Raw genomic sequence first — 16,171 nt, 5'->3', positions numbered from 1 at the left:
TGTCCACCAAAAGGGTCTTAAGTCCTTCCTTGGCTGTAGGTGAAAGTTTAAATATCGCTTATAGCGAAAAAATTTTAAAGATTGTATCAAAGCATTTCTTTAGCCTAGTAAATTTTATACACCTGCTAATTTCTCATATAAGCCTTTCTAGACTCCTCCTCCCATATAGTTTAGAATACAACAAGTTATACAATTATCATCTTCAAAAAAAGTCTATGCCAAGCACTTCGATTGCAATGATGGCAGTGCAATATTGATTAGCATATTAACTTTTTTTATACAGTGAGTGATAGTATAGTGATTTTTTTCATACTAGCAATTATAGATTTATGTTACATGTATATGATTTGAATTGAGCAATGATGGCAGTGCAATATTGATTAGCAGATTAACTTTTTTTATACATGTATATGATTTGAATTTTGAGCAATGATGGCAGTGCAATATTGATTAGCAGATTAACTTTTTTTAGACAGTGAGTGATAGTATAGTGATTTTTTTCATACTAGCAATTATAGATTTATGTTACATGTATATGATTTGAATTTTAAATTTAAATTCATATTATGCGACATAATTTAAACTTGTTAGTTTGAAAAAAAATAATACATTTTTAGGGTATAAAAAAGTTATTCAAAATTAGCATGCCATTTTCTATTAATTAAGTGGTAATAAGTTCTGAACTTTTAAGTGCACGAAGCCAAGAAATTTAAGGGCCAAGCACAGATTTTTAAAGTACAAGAATAGCAGCATCCTTGAGGATCAACAAGTAGAAGTGAGGTCGACGATCGGACAATAAAGTCAGTAGTCCAGAGCCAGTCATGTAGGTCTAGCCTTCTTTGCCTATTGGATAATGGGTCCCAAGATCCAACTCACACTGGGCCTAGTGCCCAGGTCTGTGTTTGTGTCTGTGGAGCTGTGGTCATAAAGCGGAAATTAAAAGTTTCCAATAGCCGAAGTAAACAGCGTACAAGCTGTACTTTTGTATATAAAATGCTACTTCTTCCATTGGAGATTGGTTTTGTAAAATGATTGTTTGAGTAAAATAAAAAAAAAAGTACTAATGATTTGCAAAATCACCTTGATTTGAAGAAGCCATTTCATGACTGGCCATTTGGTCCAGTGGTCATCACCCTCTTTGGTGATGCTGGAGGTCGGGGGTTCAATCCCTGCCTCCCACAAACTTGCCACTTTACGTGGCTGGTTTTCTGTCCCTACGGGATAGCTCGAGCGGTTCACTCCCCCTCCTTAGGGTATGGCGACCTTCCTTACTTGTCCAGGGTTCGAGTCCCGCTGTTAACGTGCTCGGTGTGGAGTGGGGCCTCTTCTCCCGGGCCGCAAAATTAGAAGAATGCTAGGTGAAACTGTCAGAAATCCCAAGAGAAGTTCCAGCAATTATCCAATTTTATGATCTAAGAAAATAATTTAGAACCTAGAAATGAAATACCCGCTCCAAAGTCCAAACCTATAGCCAGCCAAAATATTGTAACTCTTACTATGATATATAATTGTGCACATTAGTAAAGTTAAAGTGTATTTGTAGGACATATGTGCTCAACATCAAAATCGAGTGAATTGATTCCTCATGCATATTTGACATTAGAAACATTTTAGCCCTTAAGATTATGCAATTTAAGCTATATATCCGTAATACACACTGCATCGTCTTCGATTCAAACTTTTATGCAGAAGGTGGACAAATTTTGTTTAATCAACTAAAGAAATGAAAAAAAAAAAAAAGGAGAGAAAGAAAGAAAGAAAAGAGGAAAGACGCCATTTTGAAATTGCATGCATGGCGCAGCTGTGATGGTGGGAGTGGAGGGATGTTTGGGTGGTGATAAATGTGATGAAGGGTAAAATTGGGAACAAAAGTACGGTGGCGGGGACCAAAACAGAAAGAGATATTCCCGGAATCGCAGCGGCAATGACACGTGAGATTGCTACAGCCTACAGCACGTATGGCAATGCAAATGAAAATGGTGGTGCCGATGCATTGCATGCTTATATACATACATACATATATATATATTTGCTTATAAGCATCATTTCCGTCCCTCTCTCTCTCAAATATCACCATCACTTTCTGGAGAAACTACAGTATATGTAGAAGATCCAAGGAGGCCTTTTTTCTCTTCAATCATTTTATATATATATATCCTACTACAGTTCACGAGATTGATTAACCTGCAGGCTTGATTATTTTCCTCAAGAGGTACCACTTTTTTCCATTTCCTGAGTATATCCACGGCTCAGGGTGGGTTTTGGTTTCTGAAGCATTTTTCTTCTCTTTCTGATGAAGGGGAAAGGGAAAAAAACACTTCCGAGTACTTAGCTCTAGCTCCGTGGGTTTCAGCAAAACCAAAAAGTTATGATCAAGTCCGTCTTTCCAAACTAGGGTTTCGTAGCAAGTACAGTAGCTGATTTCAAATGCCTTTTGATTCTTTGGAGCATTTAAAATTTTTTTTTTTTTTGCTGTGGTTATTCTTACACTTACCTGTTTCCTCCTCCTTCGTATATAGTTTTTCTGGTCTTACTATATTCCTTCTGCTTTCAGCTTCGTTCATTTTAATTTTCGTTTCCTTTTTTTTCTCATTTTTTGATTTCCAGTTAAAGACTCCCAAAGTTTATATCGAATGAAACATTTATTTTAGCTACTCCAAAATTTAGATATGTGTATCTGGTTCTGCAAGTTTACGACCGTGTGTTATCCTTTCTTATCCGTTTGTGGGCAACTATGAAGAGAGAGTTGGATATTGGAGCTTGCTGAGACTGCTATTCTCTGGGTTGATTTCTATATTTTTTGGTCTCTCAACCGCAGTATTAACTGCATTACTATCCAGAGAGAAGTATTCATTTTTTGTCAGACATCTCTCCGCTTTTTTAGAAACCCTAGTTCCAGTCCTACTTTTTCTGCTGTCTTTTCGCTGAAATTTAATTCTCGTATCTTTGTCCCTTTGTGCTTTTTTAACTCGTCCCCATTTAAGCTCCGTCCAATTTCGTTTTTGTTTTTCGTTAAATTTTGATGCTGAAATTAAAAAAGAAAAAAACCAATTTTCAGTTTTTATCCATTTATGCAGATTAAAGATGTTTATGGAAACCTATCGACGAAGGCGATTCAGAAAATCCAAAGAAGCCATTTTTATGGTAAGCTAGCTGTTAGTTAATTCTCACTGACTGATTTCCTTCATCCTCTCCATGCATGTGTATTAGATTTACAAATACTACTACTTCCTCTCTCTCTCTCTCTCGAAACCAATAAACCTCTCACGCAGAGTTTCACATTTGCTTTCTGTTGCTGACCATGTTCTCTTTTCCACTTTCTTGTTTCACAAGCAGACGCGCTTTAGCCAAGTTGGTGAGGTTGAAATAGAGTAGAATTCGCTACCCACGCGCCTTAAAAAAGGTGTCTTTTTTTTTTTGTGTAATTATGAGGCTACAAAAAGCAGCTTTCAGCTCGGAGGGCGTGTGTGTGCATGCCTTGGTTGGTTAATCAATCAGAAACACGCACACACACACAACGAAAATCAAATCTTTGTTGAAATGATTGTGACCTATTCCCCCTCCCCCCTCCCCCCCCCCCCCCCCCAAAATAAATGTCTCTCCAAAAAAAAGGGTAAGGGACAGCATGATCGTCATCGTAGCAGTAGCAGTATAGCAACTAGTGATTTCTGACAGTAGTGATAAAAATTGTTAAACAGTATATGCTGTAACCAGCTGGGGTGTATAACTGTATATTCTTGCTGTCTCTATAAACCCAGAGAGACCTTCAGTGCGTGTGTGTGTGTGTGTTTTGTGATCAAATTGTCTACACATATGGTATATACAGCCAACCTCACACAGTCAGACTGAGGAAGAGACTAAAGAGAGTGAAAGTGTGCGTTGTGCGTGTTCTGAGTCTGAAGATTGGTTTAGCTTTTTCAGGAAATGGATCAGTGTTCAAAACTGCAAGATCATCAGTCAGTCAATAACGGCGTACACTCTTCGACTCCACTTCCTAACTCCTTCCGCTGCCCATTCCAGCTCAAGGGTACTGCTCGATCAATACTACTTTGTGCAGACATACATGTCCTTATCGTTCACAATGCATTCTTTTTTTCCTTTTGGTTCTTCCCGAGCCTGCAGTATCAGCTTTAATATATTTCTGCTTTGGATTCATTTATGTTGTTTTTGGACTAAGCATAAAAGTTTGGCATAATTACGTTGAAAAGCACTGACTAGAATCCAAAAAAGAAAAAAGAAATGTTTTCTGATAACATGTTGTTTTGGTACCCAGCAAATGATGTGGATCAGGAAGTTCAATCTGCAGATTTCCTATTCAACAACGTGGAAGTGGAAGTTGGATCTGTTTACGAGATTGACCATCTTCACTTACCTCCTCGAACTCCTGTTCAACTCAGGTCCATCAGAGTTGCCATGGTTAGCATACTTCCTCTGACTGCTTATCTATATAGATAATTTCCAATACAAAAATCAGATACATGGATTATTGTTGAATTTTTTTTAAAAAAATTCTTTTCCCATTCTCAGGTCAGTGAGAAGACAGAGCTGAATGTGGCAATGAGATTTCCGAGCATGGAGTCGCTTAAAACCTATTTTAGCAACAGCATCAGAGAGATGTATCCAGCCTTAGATGAGAAGTTTGTGATGGGAACAGTGCTTGCTGCCAAAGTGCTCCTTCGGCAGATCCCTTCTCAGGAGTTTGCCGAGAATAAGCATTTGGAGGGATTCTGGTTGGTGAATGCTGCTGCAGTCAATGTTTCTGAAGAGGACAATAGTTACAGGAATGGCAACTGTTGGACGGAGCTCAAGGGCATGGGAATGGTTCGGTGGGGAACCCGACGACAGGTCAAGTTTCTGGAAAGGCACAAAGAAAACATGAGTGGCAACCTTCGGTCTCCTTCGAGTTTTAGAACAGGTGGTAAAAAGGCAATTGAAGTCATTAGAAAACCAGCAGAAGCTAAAGATGAAGATGATAACGATGTTAATGATGATGATGATGATGATCGTGATGATGACGATGATAACAAAGAAGATGACGAGAAGGATGAACAAGAAGAAAGGGAAGAAGATGATGGAGATGATGATGAAAGGGAAGACGACGTGGCTGATGTTGCAAACGAAGAAACTGAGGCAGAAGAGGAGACCCAAGAGATGAATAGAAATCTCAAGAGAAAGAGGTACAAGCTGAGAAATGGTACTACCAGACAGAAGGCAAAGAAAGTTGAACGTGAGAAGAAGAAGAAGAAGCTTAAGAAGACTCACGCCAGGAGGGGCAGAAACAAATGCCGGGAACTCTTAGTGATGGAAAACCCCAAAGATAGATGGTCTGCTGAGAGGTAAGAACATAAAAAATGTTTACTCCGTGTTTCTTGTATTCGTCGACATTAAAACAATAACGATCAGCATTTAATGGACTTTTAGGTTTTTTTTTTTTGCCTTAATTTGATTTTCCATGCGTCTATGTATGAAGGTACCAACTTGCAACAAAGAACCTTTTGGAGGTTATGAAAGCCAAGGGGGCCACAGCTGGTAACCCAATTCTCAGGCCCGACCTGAGGGCAGAGGCAAGGAAGAAGATTGGGGACACTGGGCTGTTAGACCATCTCCTCAAGCACATGGCCGGTAAGCTTGCACCAGGTGGAGAAGAACGGTTCAGGAGGCGGCATAATGCGGATGGTGCGATGGAGTACTGGTTAGAAAGTGCTGATCTTGTCAAAATAAGGAAGGATGCTGGTGTGAATGATCCCTATTGGATCCCACCACCTGGATGGAAGCCTGGTGACTGCCCCACTCAGGACCCTATCTGCGCTAAGGAGTTGAGGCTCTTGAAAGAAGAGATTTCCCATCTTAAAAGGTAAAATAGATACCACATACTACGTACTAATTAATTTGCACAAACTGATAGCTAGTTACGGTTGCATGTCTTTTTTGTTGGGTTTTAATGTTTAACCTTTTCTTTGGTGGACATTGCTGTATTACCAGAAATGCACTGGAGATGGTGCCCAGAAAGCAGCTGGAGGAGGAAGTTGGAAAGCTAAGAAGGTCAAGTCTAAACTTTCTAATAATGATCACATCTTTCACCGGAATAGCAAATTAATGGCTCTGATGAACTTCTCTTTGAGTGCTTCTCTTTTAATGTTTATGGTCTGCTTGCTTGATCAGAGAGATTGACAAGCTTGTCTCCAACAAGAAGCAAGGGGTAAACCAAGCTATTGGATTTTCGTCAAATCAGTGCGACATCAGTGAAAAGTTCGATCAGCTTGCTAATTCATTGGTTTCTTCAAAGTCTCATCTTACCGAACTACCCGTTTCACTGGTATATGAGTACTTACAAAAAGCATATTAGTGTCTCATTCAAGTACTTAAAGTTGAAGAAACCTTTGCTTGACCATATTACTTTGATTTTTTGGGGCAGGAGAAGTACAAGGATCAATTAATTGTCATTCAAGATTTTGCAAGAGGAATAGAGGTAGCAGCTATCTGATGCTTCAAGAAATCTGATTTAAGCCTCTGTAGCTTAGACGTTCTCTCTCAATTAAACGAGTTCTAATTGCATGCAGTAGTATTTAGTGTCTAGTTCGTAATTAGTTGAATAACTCGTTGTAACGTGCTAATATTCATAGATGACACAAATATCTTGGTTGCATATGATGCCGTTGTTGAGTATGATACTGATACATACTCGATTGGATACATGGAATTCAGGAAGAAATAAAGAAGCTCATGCCGGAAGCTAAAGGAGGAGCACGGTCCAACACCGAATTAATTGTGTCAAAGGAGTCTGGTACTGCTGGAAAAGAGATCGTGGAATTGGAGAAAGGGACGAAGGAGCAAGAAGTACAAGTAGTAGTAAATGTTGGGGAGCTGGAGGGTTCAGCTAAAGCAGAAAATGCAGCGGCAGCGGAAGCAGCAACGGCAGAGAAAAAAGCAGCAAAGATCGAAAGGCTGAAGAGTGGGTTCAGGATCTGCAAGCCCCAGGGGACGTTCCTTTGGCCAAACATGGCCCGCAACATCTGCAACAACACCGCCACCGGTAGCACTACTAGCCACAATATGGTGTCCCCTCGGGTTGTGGTCCAGGTTGAGGATCTTTTAGTGGTCCCAACTCCACCTTCAGTCTCTTCCTCCACTGCCGTGGCTCCCCCTTTGCTCCCTTACTACCATACCACCAACACTAACAACCACCACCAACCAACTTCTCCAGTGAAGCCTCTAGCCGAGAGACGTGCTGTGAAAGTCACGGTCTCCACATTGTCTAATGACCATGGGGATCACAGTGACTCCTCCACTGTGACAACCACCACCACTGCAAACAAGAAAACAATTCCTATCAACCTAAATGATGTTCCTTATAATTCTGTCGAAGTATTATCTGGCCTCCCTTCATCTTTACCACGTCCCGCTGCAACTTCTACTTTGATGCCTCAGGTACTAAAGTTTCCACCTTTCTCTTTTCTTCTTTTTCTTTTTGAGTCCATCCATGCCATGAAACTTATGCCCTGGTTTATCCGTTAAAATGCTTAGTGAGGGTGTTTTGCAATTGTATCCTGCAGTTGCTACCCGATGAAGGTAAAAAGGAGACAAGTAGACCTTGGGAAGTGATGACTGGTGGGGTTGGCTGTGGTAATAATGCAGCAAGCGAAGCAACGGGACATCTCCAGAAGCAGCCAACCAAGTGCTGCTCTTCATCAGCTTCATGCTTGTCCCCCGAGAAGGCAATGGGGAATTGGCTAGCTCTGGCAACTGCTAACTCTGCCTCTGATCAGTCCAGCCAGGGTTGAGCTGAATTGGGTGATTAGAAGTTTAAACTGATTTTCATTTTACATTTGTTTCTGAATTGAGCGGGAAGCTAGTATTGCTCTTTAGGGCCCAAGAGCTTGAGGGCAGTAGGATGTTTTCCAAGGTCCTAGAGTTAAGGATTTCAGTTTCAGTAGTGAATGAAACTGTGAAAATTTGATCCCTCTCCTGGGGGAACGTAACATTGCATGTTGGAGCAACAAGGGTTGGCTGGTGATTTATTAGTACTTATTTCACCAAGTCTCTCAATGTGTAACTTCTTTTGTCCATTTTTAACTTGTTCTCGTCCTGGTACTTGCAATAAGGATACACTGCATCTACTCCAACTGAAGATATTGAATCTCCCTTATCCACTTCAGCTGACATAGTGGAAGAAAATGGATGGAGGAGCATTGGTGGATCATTTCAGACTATTTTACTAAAATCTAGATGGTTATATCTAGGGAATAAAAAAACTTAAAGCTGCAAATCTTATCAGTAAAAAGATGCCTTAAGCAATTATATAAAGGAACAAATAGGATCACAGTTTGGATGAATAATTTTTACAGTTGAATCCTATCTCCTCAAAATTGATGCATTCAGACAATGCAGTTACGAGCTTTCTCAAATCATCCCGCGTGTGCACAGCACTCAGGGCTATCCTTAACCTAGAAAAGGTAGGCAATTTTGATATGATCAGAAAGCCTAAAGTAAACAAGGAAAATTTGCAGAACAAACCAAATTATTGTCAAGTTACTGCATCTAAGACACTTAAAGGTACAACTAACAAGAATGGTTTTGCAACTTCACCATATAGTGAGCGCAGGAGGAACCATTCCAAAATGGATGACAAAAATAATGCATTGACGCAGGGTACAACAGTGAATTGTGTGGTTTGGACAACAGCATATAAATGGCAAAGAAGTTAGGATCATCAAAAAGATTCCGGCGTCCGACAAACCTGCATGAGTTTGAAGGCACTGTTGGGGGCCTTATAGCGGTTACATGAAAACCAGATTTCAGAAGATGCCTATTCATCATGATTCACATGGTTAGGAGCAATGATGACACAGAAACTTTTAAAGAGAGGGAGGGATTGGGGAAAGAGGGGAATTACCGGCTAGCTTCCAAGGCCTTCACTTCACTCCCTACAATAAGGGAAATAATGGGACTAGTAATGGGAATTCTTGTCATGGCACGGAATTCTAGTACCCGATTCCAAATGGCCTTTCTACGCCATGTCTCCTGTTTTGCTACATTAACAGCAGCTGCAAAGGGAATAAGTTAAATTCAATAAAGAATCTAAGAAAAGAAAGATTAAAGCCCCAATTTACAAAATCGCTATCCTTTCTGAGTTACAATATGTAGTCGTCTCTTCAGTTAAAAGCTTTCACGTTAAATTCATGAACTTAGTCATGCGAAGTTGAGACATCGACTGCATTTAGAAATCAATTCGACTATGGCCCCGCAATGTCTTTTTACACTATTGACAGCTCATTAATTTATAGAAGTTCATGGCACATAAAGTGGCACCTGGTATCCCCATCAATAGGCAAAAGTGCTTGAATTGAAATACTACAGTGTGAGGGACTGGATAGACTAACCCACTCCAATTCTATAAACTAAGCTTACCGTGTGCTGCTGCAGCAATTGGTACCGGAGTAGAAGTTGAAAATATGAAAGAGCGACCCCTTGACTGTATCAGTTGCTTCCATTTCTTGCTGTTAATTTAGCATCAAATGGAAAATGTTGATATATTATTAAACATTAATTGCACCACTAGTGTAAACAATCACTGGTAAATTCATCTCTGTATGTTTGATTTTTAATTTCTTATTTGTCACTGGAAGGCAATCTATCCAAGAGCCAGACACAACATACTTATTACAAACCTTTAAATGAAAAAAAAAAAAATTTCCTTGCCATTTATCAGTTTCTGAACAAACAAAAAACTAAATAAAAATGAACAAAAGCGAATGGTTAGCTGAGATTTTAACAAATCTAAGAAACTGATGCAATTAACAGTAAAAGATATTTAAGCATAACAACTTGCACCACTAGAACAGGATAGAGCAAAACAGAACTCATAAACAGAATTTAACTTTGAAAAACCATTAGGGACCGCTTAACTTGGAAAAAAGAGTGTGTGTGGAATTCTCATTTCTTCTTACCCCCTTCCTTCCAAACAAAAAGCCCACTACCTTCAAACCTTAGCAAAATTACCTGCAGGCTATAAAACCACCATGGCAACCAGAAGCCTTACTTAAAGTGCCTATGCAAATGTCAACATCATTTTCACACTTGAACTTCTCTGCAGCACCACCACCAGTTTTGCCACAAACCAATGTTGCATGAGCCTAGACAAATTATGCAACAAGCACTTTTCTGGATTAGTTACTTTTTACTGATGAAAAATAAATAGATATGCTAAACCTCAGGCAAAATATAATCAAAGTGATTCCTAGATATGAAGTTCATCTTTCATCCGGTAAATACTCCATATGGACTTCATCACTAAAATGATAAGTCAAGAGACTTAGGGGAAACTTTGACGTGTTCACATACGGCCATCACAACCTTACTAATTACATATCATGCAATCAACTTTTAAATTTTGAATTGCATATCAACTTACAAGACACTTACATCGTCAATTGCCAACAAAAAACCATGCTTCCTGCGTAGCTTCACAAGCTCAACTATTGGTGCAAAGTCTCCATCCATACTGAACAAGCTAGCAAAGAAAACAGGCAACTGAGAGATAGGATTGAAGCGTAACCACAAGGTGATTGGAGGCCCCTTTATCACCAGGAATAGCTCCATCTCTAGTTCTAAAACATTAGTTACTCTGTTACTAAATTAGTAACCGGTCGTTGGTACAATAACCAAGAGAATGATGGAGTTTCAAAGGAAAAGGATTAAACAGATAAGCAGACAGTATGGCAATCATCACAGAAGATGAACTACGAGTCCACACTGAGAGAACTAAGCAGCATGAGACCAGCTTAAATTTTTTTTAGAGGATAATATGATGAGCATTAGACAATTTTGCAACTGAATCAAACTATTTAAAGCCTCTCATTGTTCGATCTCTCTGACATAGATATATGAAGTTTCAACTCTGGCCCACAATCCCAATCACAGCAAAAACATTCTTTTTGCACATATTTCCAGGATAATGTTTCTGATTCGCCAAACAGCTGAAGTAACCACAACCATGTGGTATGACTAACCTATCAGTAACAACAACTTTCTTCTTCATCGTGCAACTTGACCTGTTATATACAAATATATTGTTGTGAGATGCACAAATATGGTAAAATAATACAGAAATGACAGAAAAAGAATTGACAAAGTGCATCACAGAAACTTACAATAACGAATTAAGGTGGACCATGTCACAGTGTCGGTAGACAATGTTGACTAAACTCCCTTGTTTCTCGGCAAGGCGGATACCATCGATGATTGATGCATGGTTGAGTGCATCAGAAAAAATGGCAACTCTTTCATCCCTTTTAGGTTTTCCCCCTTCAGCTAACAGCAAACCAACACTTCCAACTGCTGTGATAAGTGCCATGTTGGCTGCAAAGCCTGTGGGACAAAGAAGGCAATCCTAATATGTGACATTAGAGCAAGAATTCATCAGTCTAAATCCAGCAGCATCAACCCTTCATTATGATCAAAAGCATAGCAGGTAAAGTTTGACCATCTATTGACCACAGTACATGAAATAGGAAGTTACATCCCATCTGTTTATACGTGATATACATTGCCTTCCAAAGAAATGAAATCTATAATGAATATATTGCTGCAATAGACATGGGAGGCAAGAACCAATTCATTGGGTTTAAGCTTCATTGCAACCATGACCTAGTTGAATCATGCCTAACTAAAAATTTTATCATATGGATGGTCATAACCACTTTTCTTATCACTTGATTGTTTAGAGTTTTGAAATAAAAATATTATCAATAAAACCTTTTGAAAAATCTGCATTTACTGGATACTGAATGAAAATTTTGAAACTACCTCTTTCTTCTTTAAGTCTGCTAACGCCGACTCCAGCAACCTGTGGTAATTTGTGTAACCACAAATTAATGCAGAACCTCTGGGTCCCATCCCATGCAACTGAGCTGCCTAATTTGTCAGGGGAAACCACAACACAACACAAGTTATTAACCAAAATTCTCCATTTGATATCAGGAGAATCCATAACTCAACAACATATTGATTAAAAAAAAATCACCTTTACAGCGGCCTTGATAACAGTTGGGTGGGAACTCAAGCCCAGGTAATCGTTCCCAGAGAAAATTAATAACTTCTTGAACTTTCCGCCACATGGCCCTGCTCCATCATCATCCTCACCGTTCCCAATTACAGTGTCATCCCCTGTTTTATCAATTCAATAAAACATAAAATACCAAAACAATGCACATGCAATTCGTGACAAGTTTTCTACTTGCTTTTCTTTTCTTCATCCTTCAAAAATAGAATCACAGCAAGAAACATGCATAAAAAAAAAAAGAGCTTCTTCTCAAACAAAATTAATCACTCCACAAGTTTTCAGTAGGTAAATGGGATGGAGGGAAGCAAATGTAGTACCGGAACTGGGAATGTCTTGCAGCCATTTTTGGAATGTGGTTTCTGAAATTTGAACTTCCACGGAGGCTCTATCCCATTGCCGCAATCCATCATAAAACTCTAGCTCATCTGATTCCGTTTGGTTGGATTCGGGGCGAATTAGGTGGATGGGTCTCAGAGATCGCATAACCTTTAAAGACTCGAGCTTTAAGAGAGCCTCTGCCACCCAGTAATCCCAGCACCACGCAGCCATCCCCACTTTCTCCGCTGCCGTATGTGTGGGAATTTCGGGCGGAGGCTACAACGTAGACAAACCCACCGGGAAACTGCACTGCAGTGCCCCTCTATATAGCAAATAGTGTATTAAACCGCGAAGGCCGTTTATTTATTTATTTATTGATTTTTAATCAAATAAGATTCTGGTAAAATCAGTAGTAATTCTTAAAGTTGCAAAAATATAGGGATAATTTCAGAAACCTCCCCTGAGGTTTTTAAGCATTTCATTAAGCTCCCCTAAAATTTAAAAAATTACACCTATCTCCCTTAATTTGATAGTTTTAGTAAAAAAATCTTAAAATTATATTGATTTGGCCAAATTTTTAAATGAATATCAAAAAACGCCCTTATGCGGCAAATTTTAATTTACTTCCCTATAAAATTATAAGATTATCTAGTATAATTAAACAGAAAAAAGTATCAAAATTTGCATTTCCATACCTACTGTTTGATAAACAACTATAATAATTATTTTATCACTATGATAAGATACTTTTGATAATATTTTATTATGAATTTAAATTTATAAGATAGAAAAGAAAATATTAAAATAATTCATTTAGAGTTTATGAAATTTTTGAATAGTGGGATTGTCATAATTTAGTTGTGCTTTTGGACCATTCCTTTTTGATTTATTATTAATTTTACTACCAAAAATAGAAAACAAATATCAGCAAAAATATTGAATTACATATAAAGTTAACTCGTCAAAAAAAAATCATTAGTTAGACATTTAGTAACAATAGAAATTAAAAGTAATAGTGGTGGTTCTACAGTTTTATTGGCGAAAATTAAAAAGAAAGGAATAAGAAGGAAAAATAAAACTCAAGGGAGGTTTCTGAAATTATCCCAAATATATATATAAAACTTTCTCAAATTACAACTTTATATGAGGGAAAAAGAAAGGAATAAGAAGGAAAAATAAAACTCAAGGGAGGTTTCTGAAATTATCCCAAATATATATATAAAACTTTCTCAAATTACAACTTTATATGAGGGAAAATCGCTAATTTAGTTCTTTAACTTTTTTACTTAAGCTAACATTCCCTAAACTTTTTTTAATTTAATTTAGTCCTTAAACTTTAATACTCTAACTAATTTGGTCCCACTGTGGCAGCACCACTAGTAAAAGTTTCTCCAACCAAAAAATCACTAGTCAACCAAGGGTAATACAGGAATTACAAGCGAGATCATACTTAGATTATATTTGACTATTAATTAGGGGGAGAAAAACCGAAATTGTCTACTAAAGTGGGGAGGAAAAAGAAATTGGCAACAAATTCTCAATTATCACCATCTTCTACTCAACTCAATCACCAACCTTTCAGTTGATAAAACTTCCCCTCGAAATCCTCTTCAGGTTCATATTCTCTAGCATTTTGCAGTATTATCACACATTTTAGATCTCCAAAACTCTAAATTATCATCTAAACTCGAGGAGCTTTTTATGTGGACAACTCAACTGTTGAAATTTGAGAACAATAAATGGGAGACACCAAAACTAAGTGGTAAAGAATGCTACAGTGGCGGCAAAGGCAATTCTTGTCTACTTGAAACTCTCTAAGATTTAAATGTTTGATTGTTGTGTATTTATTTAGTGGTTTTGTGACAAAATATGATTAAAAAAAAAGTAGATTGATCTTCTGCTGTTACTTCTCTCTTTTTTTTTCCCGAAGACAGTAGTGTGTTTGGATTGTAAGTTATTTGCCCAAATATATTTGCTTACATCACCATTACAATTTCCAATACACCTTTTTATCTTCCCAATTACCTTTTTATCTCACATACATCACATCACAAAAAGTGCTACAGTAAAAATATCTCAAATAACTTACAATCCAAACACACTAATAACATATCTATCTTACACTAAAGGGAAGGGGAGGCTAAAGAGGCTGTGTTTGGGGCTAGTAAGTACACTGACTTTACTAGACCAAGGGAGTGTTTTGTTACTTCTCTCAATGAGCTAAATATGCTATTAACTGTGAAAGACCGAAATTTTCGGTTGGATTGCATATAATTGGGCTAAGTTATGTACCACAATAATTAGAGAAAAATTAGGTGTATATAATATTTATGCCCTCAAACTGTTTGTGAAAATGCCACAATGGAAAACCAATGGTAAAAACCTATTGTTGTACTGTGTGTGTGACAAATGTTTGAGCAAGCAGGGCCGCAGCGGCCACAGCCGGCTCCACTACTGCTTCTGATGAAGATAAAAGCAGCAAAAAAAATTTAATTTTTTTCCGAATTTCCTATTTCTTCATTGATTCAGGTTTTCAATGGACTCGTGTGTGTGTGTGATAGCGTGTTATGTATTGCCAATGAGAGAGGGGAAAACTCTAGCAAACAAACATTGGAGGGGGTATCAAGTAGAGAAGAAGAACAAACCATAGTAGTGATTTTTGTGTATGAATCAATTTACCAGTTTTTGTTTTCTTCCCCAATTTAATCGAAATCTGTTCTCTCCCCTTTTTAATGGAAAATTTATCATGAGACTTTGCTTACAGTACCTATATTGCCCTTAGTTGACCTGTGATTTTTTTTCGGAGAAACTTTTTCTGGTGGTGTTGCTGCAGAAGGACCAAATTAACTACAATATTTAATGTTTATTGTTTAAGGACTAAATTAGGCTAAAAAAAATTTCAAGGATGGATTCAACTAGAGTAAAAATGTTGAAGGACCAAATTAGCGATTTTTTAGATTCATGAAAGCATTTAAAGGTGAAAACAGCTAAAATATATGCATATTCTTATGTTGCAAAATCCATATTTGTTTCCTGGGTAAGTTTTTGGCCAAAACAATTGGTATGGCTTCCGACAGATTTTGTTTGGTTTCTTTTCTGGTAAATACATTGTCCTTGAGTAGATACGTAGTTAGCACAGAATTACGTCAACTGATTGTAACCACAGAAAAGTTAGGTAACAACTCAATTCTGATCTTTCTTCTTCATCCTTCTCTACCACAGGTATACTGATACCAAATGAAAGCCCCCTCGAAAAGTTGAAAATAGAAATGCTAAGGCAAGACAAAAAAATAGCGCATTCTGCAGCCACCAGCACATTGGGCTGCAAACCAATCACCTGGGGTTAGAGCCGCAGGCACAGCTGCGTGACACTTGCCATTCATTGTGTACATGATAGGACCCCACACAGGCTACCCACTATATAAATTAAATAAATATTGACATTTAACTTAGCCATGAATGTTGATCAGGTCGCCCGTCTACAATTTGACAAACCATAAATTAAGTCAAATGCGTTTGTACAAATTTACACCATTAATTTCAGCCTCAAGTGTAGGCTGATACCATCAAATGACGAAGTTTGAAAGGAACCTTATTGAGTGCGGATATGTACAAGCACGGAGCAGGCTGGAAGTACATGAAAGTTGATTTCTTGAGCTTTACACTACACGATATACTTGCAGCATCCACCTGTTAGGAAAACCGTGCATAAGAGAAACACCGAAAATATCACTGCCATAGAAATGAATGCACGACTGAAAAAGGATGCCATAAATGACACTGTTTAATCAT

At 38.0% G+C, this 16,171-nt stretch overlaps 3 protein-coding genes across 4 annotated transcripts in view; 2 read left to right on the top strand and 1 right to left on the bottom strand.

The window, feature by feature from the left end:
* LOC113764149 (quinone oxidoreductase-like) overlaps nt 1–16,171 on the top strand; it is a 34,075-nt gene that overhangs the window by 4,177 nt on the left and 13,727 nt on the right. The window lies entirely within an intron of this gene.
* Nucleotides 4,255–7,781, top strand: LOC113761697 (protein DYAD-like). The gene is made up of 9 exons (XM_027304796.1): nt 4,255–4,416; nt 4,528–4,980; nt 5,044–5,336; nt 5,471–5,854; nt 5,983–6,042; nt 6,163–6,316; nt 6,416–6,469; nt 6,706–7,428; nt 7,554–7,781. Exons 1-9 carry the CDS (start codon nt 4,255–4,257, stop codon nt 7,779–7,781), a joined length of 2,511 nt encoding a protein of 836 aa, XP_027160597.1.
* Nucleotides 8,269–12,688, bottom strand: LOC113764148 (8-amino-7-oxononanoate synthase-like). 2 transcript variants are annotated; one of them, XM_027308216.1, is made up of 11 exons: nt 12,379–12,688; nt 12,023–12,165; nt 11,806–11,913; nt 11,151–11,389; nt 11,010–11,051; nt 10,423–10,510; nt 10,000–10,133; nt 9,409–9,497; nt 8,894–9,044; nt 8,738–8,806; nt 8,269–8,444 (listed from the first exon to the last, which is right to left on the bottom strand). In XM_027308216.1, exons 1-11 carry the CDS (start codon nt 12,608–12,610, stop codon nt 8,318–8,320), a joined length of 1,422 nt encoding a protein of 473 aa, XP_027164017.1. In that variant the 5' UTR covers nt 12,611–12,688; the 3' UTR covers nt 8,269–8,317. The 2 variants fall into 2 exon arrangements, with proteins under 2 accessions (XP_027164017.1, XP_027164019.1); XM_027308218.1 differs by having other exon boundaries at nt 10,423–10,501.

This window comes from Coffea eugenioides, chromosome 2, assembly GCF_003713205.1.
Source record: "Coffea eugenioides isolate CCC68of chromosome 2, Ceug_1.0, whole genome shotgun sequence".
Classification (NCBI taxonomy): domain Eukaryota; kingdom Viridiplantae; phylum Streptophyta; class Magnoliopsida; order Gentianales; family Rubiaceae; genus Coffea; species Coffea eugenioides.
This window is presented reverse-complemented; position numbering and strand designations above follow the sequence as displayed.

What these genes read in the sequence shown, in the direction of transcription:
- LOC113761697 (XM_027304796.1), top strand. Translation starts at nt 4,255, where the DNA reads ATGTTGTTTTGGTACCCAGCAAATGATGTGGATCAGGAAGTTCAATCT. An exon ending in GGTCCATCAGAGTTGCCATG is followed by an intron (nt 4,417 to 4,527) that starts GTTAGCATACTT and finishes TCCCATTCTCAG; the next exon opens with GTCAGTGAGAAGACAGAGCT. An exon ending in CCGAACTACCCGTTTCACTG is followed by an intron (nt 6,317 to 6,415) that starts GTATATGAGTAC and finishes TTTTTGGGGCAG; the next exon opens with GAGAAGTACAAGGATCAATT.
- LOC113764148 (XM_027308216.1), bottom strand. Translation starts at nt 12,610, where the DNA reads ATGGCTGCGTGGTGCTGGGATTACTGGGTGGCAGAGGCTCTCTTAAAG. An exon ending in GTCCACCTTAATTCGTTATT is followed by an intron (nt 11,052 to 11,150) that starts GTAAGTTTCTGT and finishes TGTATATAACAG; the next exon opens with GTCAAGTTGCACGATGAAGA. An exon ending in TTTTGTTGGCAATTGACGAT is followed by an intron (nt 10,134 to 10,422) that starts GTAAGTGTCTTG and finishes TAATTTGTCTAG; the next exon opens with GCTCATGCAACATTGGTTTG.